The sequence below is a fragment of the Fukomys damarensis genome, unplaced genomic scaffold (genome assembly GCF_012274545.1).
Source record: "Fukomys damarensis isolate Sample0158 unplaced genomic scaffold, DMR_v1.0_HiC HiC_scaffold_25, whole genome shotgun sequence".
NCBI lineage: Eukaryota > Metazoa > Chordata > Mammalia > Rodentia > Bathyergidae > Fukomys > Fukomys damarensis.
In genome coordinates this window covers 28,526,595-28,530,989 of record NW_022900937.1, presented here as the reverse complement: position 1 = coordinate 28,530,989, position 4,395 = coordinate 28,526,595, and the positions used below count along the sequence as shown (strand labels likewise).

The 4,395-nt window shown below is 56.5% G+C and overlaps 1 protein-coding gene across 1 annotated transcript; it reads left to right on the top strand.

The window, feature by feature from the left end:
• Positions 1–2: 2 nt before the first annotated feature.
• Mycn (MYCN proto-oncogene, bHLH transcription factor) lies at positions 3–3,556 on the top strand (the record flags this gene model as incomplete). Its single annotated transcript, XM_010629120.1, has 2 exons — positions 3–78; positions 2,203–3,556. Coding segments are annotated over 2 exons (660 nt in total), but the record flags the coding sequence as incomplete, so codon positions are not given.
• Positions 3,557–4,395: the final 839 nt, after the last annotated feature.

Genomic DNA, 4,395 nt, shown 5'->3' with positions numbered 1-4,395 from the left:
CCTCCCCGAGCTCCGGAGTCCGCGCGAACCCCACGGCGACGCCCAGCACCTCCGGTGAAGACACGCTGAGCGACTCGGGTAAGCCTGGACGCGTACCCCGCACGGCTCTCCAGGCCTTTGTTGGCTCCGGGCGCACTACGCTGGTGGCCCGGAGGTCCCTGTCTCGCGCGTCTGCTCCCCAGCTTCAGGGAACCTTGCTCAGGGCCTCAGCCTGACCCCCACCCGGGGCACGGGCCTGTGAGCGACCGTGGAAAGGGCCTCGGGCGCAGGTCGGAGAAGGGGGAAGGCACCCCCGAAAGACCAGGGCTGTGCAGCTCCTATTCAGGGCGCAGGAAGTTGGGGAGACGGCACAGATTGCGGCTGCCGGATTTTTCCTTTTTGGGAGCGTGGGCGCGCCCCTCCCCCGCCCTCCGTGGGTGGTGGGCTGTTTACTCCGCGCAGGAGCCGGGCCAGCCTCGGGCTGGCAGGCGGGGCACAATCCCTCCTTAGCTTGCTCCCTCTCGTCCCGCAGCTGGCTGCCACTGCGCCAGCGGTCGTGCGCATTCTCCAGGGGCCGCCTCTTTCCAGCGATCCGGTTGAGTTGTGGCCCTAATTCCTGGCCTGGTTGGAGATCTGAGGCTTTGGGAGGTGAGGGCGCACAGCCCCCGGCAGCCCCTTTAAGAATGCAGGCACCCTGGAAGGGCTGCTCTAGGAGCTCCATTGTGTGCGTTTGTCGGTGGAAAGCAAGGGTTAAAAACCAAGCCTTTGCCGGAGGTCTGGAGGTGAGGACGGCTTCCGACTCCTGCGAGCCGCTGTTGTCCTTGGACCTTGACAACTGCTATTCCCACAATGTGTGTGGATAAAAAGCCCGGGTTTCCTGCGGGCTCTGCCGGTCGGGGCTCCCGGAGGAAACTCGGAGAGGAGCGGAGGCTGCGGGGCTCTGTCCCTTTAACGTCTGCGCCCTGACAGCTCGAGGTGAGGAAGCGTTTACTTCCAACAGCTGTCTTCTTGGCAGAAAACCAAAGCCCAGGCTTAAAGGGCCCGGCCGACTGGAGCAGCCTCGCATTTTGGCTTTAGAACAAGCCCCACAATTGTTCCGCTTCCCACCCGTCAGACGCAGCGCTGGGTGTGTTTTGATTTTCACGCTTGTGTTTTGGACGTTTTTTGACCCCGGAGGCCCATGGGGAAGGAGGGCGGGCAGCGGGCCTCCTGGGAATCCCTGGTGACCAAGGCGCCTCGCGGCTGTGGGCGGTGGCCTTGTCTTCCGAGGGAAGAGCACCGGGGGTTGGGTTGGGACGCGTGTGATGCCTGGGAGAAAACTGGCTTCTCTTCCCTGGTGAATGAAATGGCCCCCCAGTTTAGGACAGAAAGGCGACTTGGTTATGTATTTTACCAAACAAGGCTCCCAAAACAAGGAGGCTCCTTCTTATGGTTTCCTGACGGCGATCTGGGGGGGGGGGGTTCACCCCCAACGCATACTGGGGATTGAACTCAGGACCTTGGCTTGCAAAGCAGGCACGGTGTCACTGAGCTATATCCCGGGGGGGGGGGTGTTTGGAAACAGCATCTGTACGTAATCCCAGGTTGGTCGCAAACTCCTGGCGATCCTCCTGCCTCAGCCTCTTGAGTGCTGGGATGACAGGCGTGCACCACCACACCAAGCTGCGCAGTTACTTAAGCCTCTTGGATTTGGGGAAACTGAGGAGCAGAAAAGTTGAGCACTTTGTCAGCTCCAGCCGTGGTCGCCAGGTGCCTTCGATTTCTGCCACCTGCTAAAAGTTTTTGTGTTTTGTTTTTTCATTTTGCAGCCCTGGGGGGTGAGCCTCACAGGTGCCAGCAAGTGTGGCTTTACCACTGAGCTACAGCCCTAGCCCCACTGCTAAAGCCCTGGGGTCGAAGTATTGTCAGGGGCTGAGGCAGTAAAACATTTCTGTAAATATTTACTTTTTATTTATATTTTTAAGTGTTTTGTTGTCGGTGATAATGGTGGCTTTTTTTTTTTCTCCTTCTGAGACAGGATCTTGCTATGTAGTGCAGGCTGGCCTCACAGGGACCCTCCTGCCTCAGCATCCTGAGTGCTGGCATGACAGGTGTGTCCTGCCACCGCGCGGCTCATATAGGTGCTCATTTAACAAGGTCTAATGAGTCGGTCTGTCGGTCGCGGCTCCGGAGTGCCCATGCAGAAAAATTGCGATGGAGACTAACGCCCTGCTTTTCCCCAAGATGACGAGGAGGAGGAGGAGGAAGAGGGGGAGGAGGAGATCGACGTGGTCACCGTGGAGAAGCGGCGGTGCCCGTCCAGCAGCAGGGCGGTCACCGCCTTCACCGTCACTGTGCGGCCCCGGAGCGCGGCCCCTGGCGCGCTGAGCCTCAAGCGCTGTGTCCCCATCCACCAGCAGCACAACTACGCCGCGCCCTCGCCCTGCGTGGAGACTGAGGAGCCGCCGCCCCAGAAGAAGCCCAAGAGCGAGGCGGCGCTGCGGCCCCTGCGGGGCACCGTCCCCGCCAAGCCCAAGAGCGCCAGCCCGCGGAACTCGGACTCGGAGGACAGCGAGCGCCGCCGCAACCACAACATCCTGGAGCGTCAGCGCCGCAATGACCTGCGCTCCAGCTTCCTGACGCTCAGGGACCACGTGCCCGAGCTGGTGCGCAACGACAAGGCCGCCAAGGTGGTCATCCTGAAGAAGGCCACCGAGTACGTGCGCGCCCTGCAGGCCGAGGAGCAGCAGCTGCTGCGCGAGAAGGAGGCGCTGCAGGCCCGGCAGCAGCAACTGCTGAAGAGGGTCGAGCTGGCCAGGACTTGTTAGGCGTCCCTCTGACGGACGCACGCTCACTGCCACGTTTTGCACATTTGGAACTTTTACTTTTTAAACATTGTGTTGACATTAAGAATGTTGGTTTACTGTCTCCAACTGGCCTCCTTTCCAGTTTGGATCTGGGTGAGGGCAGGACCTGTGGGGTTCTGCAGTATGTCCAGGAGCTCTCTCTCCCGGATGCTAGGTGGCTTTGGAGCCTCCTCTGCTGTTTTTCATCCCCATGCAGCTGCGACGTCCTGACCATCGGGAGCCCCGGTCTGGGGCTGTAACCGTGGTTCCTTCCAAGTTTCGTTCCTTCTTTTTTACAATGGTGCTTCAACTCCAGCCGCCGGATGGACGGATGGACGGACAGACGGACGGACGGACAGGTGCCACCATCCAATGCTGTGATCCAGGCTGGGCGTTGCGCGCCCCGGGACGTTTGTGTAAATACCATGGAGGACACCGCCTTTGTCCTGGGTAGCGAGGCGGCTCTGGCGGCCGGAAGTTCCCGCCGAGTACTAATACCTCAATGTTTGAGGAGCATGTTTTGTATACGAAGCTGTTGTTACTCTCCGTTCCATGCTGTACTAATCCCTACACTGCCCGTGTACTTTCGTATGACGCTGATATATAACTAAATTTGATACTTATATTTTCGTATGAAAATGAGTTGTGAAAGTTTTGAGTAGATATTACTTTATCACTTTTTGAACTAAGAAACTTTTGTAAAGAAATTTACTATATATATATGCCTTTTCCTAGCCTGTTTTTTATTTTCCCCCCCCTTGTTGTTTTGTTTTTTTTCCTGTTAATGTATTTGTTCATGTTTGGTGCATAGAACTGGGTAAATTGCAAAGTTCTGTGTTGAATTTCTTCAAAATGTATATATTTAGTGCTGCATCTTATAGCACTTTGAAATACCTCATGTTTATGGAAATAAATAGCAATTAAATGACACAACTCAAATGTAATCCTTCAGAGGGAGTGCTGTGTCCACTGGGACTTTGTGGGTTTTTTTTTTTTTTTTTTTTTTTTTGGTACTGGGGATCGAACTCGGGTCCTTGCACTTTCGAGGCGGGTGGTGGAACCCCTGAGCTAAATCCCTGGCCCGTGTGGCTTTTGTTTTGTGAGACAGCGTCTCGATGCATAGCCCAGGCTGGCCTCGAACTCAGGGATCCTCCTGCCTCAGCTGCCTGAGTCCTGGGATTGCAAGTGCGTGTCACTGCATGGCCATGCACGGGACTTCTTGACATTTGTACCACCCTGGCTGGAGGTAATGGGCTGAGCTTGGGGGATTCTGCCGTTTCAGCTGGTCTTGAACCAGCCCAGGTTCGCCGTGAAGCCCAGGTTCGCAAGGATTGGCCTGCCTCAGCCTCCTGAGTGCTGGCTCGACAGGTGTGTGTTACCATGATGGGCCTTCAGGCACTTCTGTTATTTGTGAGCCTGCATTAAAGTGAAAGCTGGGATGCTGGGTATGTGACATTGCTAATATTTGTCTCATGCCAAATAGTTCTGAAATGTTCCTGTACGGAAGCTTGAACCTAGCGCCTGCCCTTTCAGTCTGAGCTCGAGTGCAAGCCTCCTGCCTCAGCTTGCTAGAGTGCAGGGATTGCAGGCC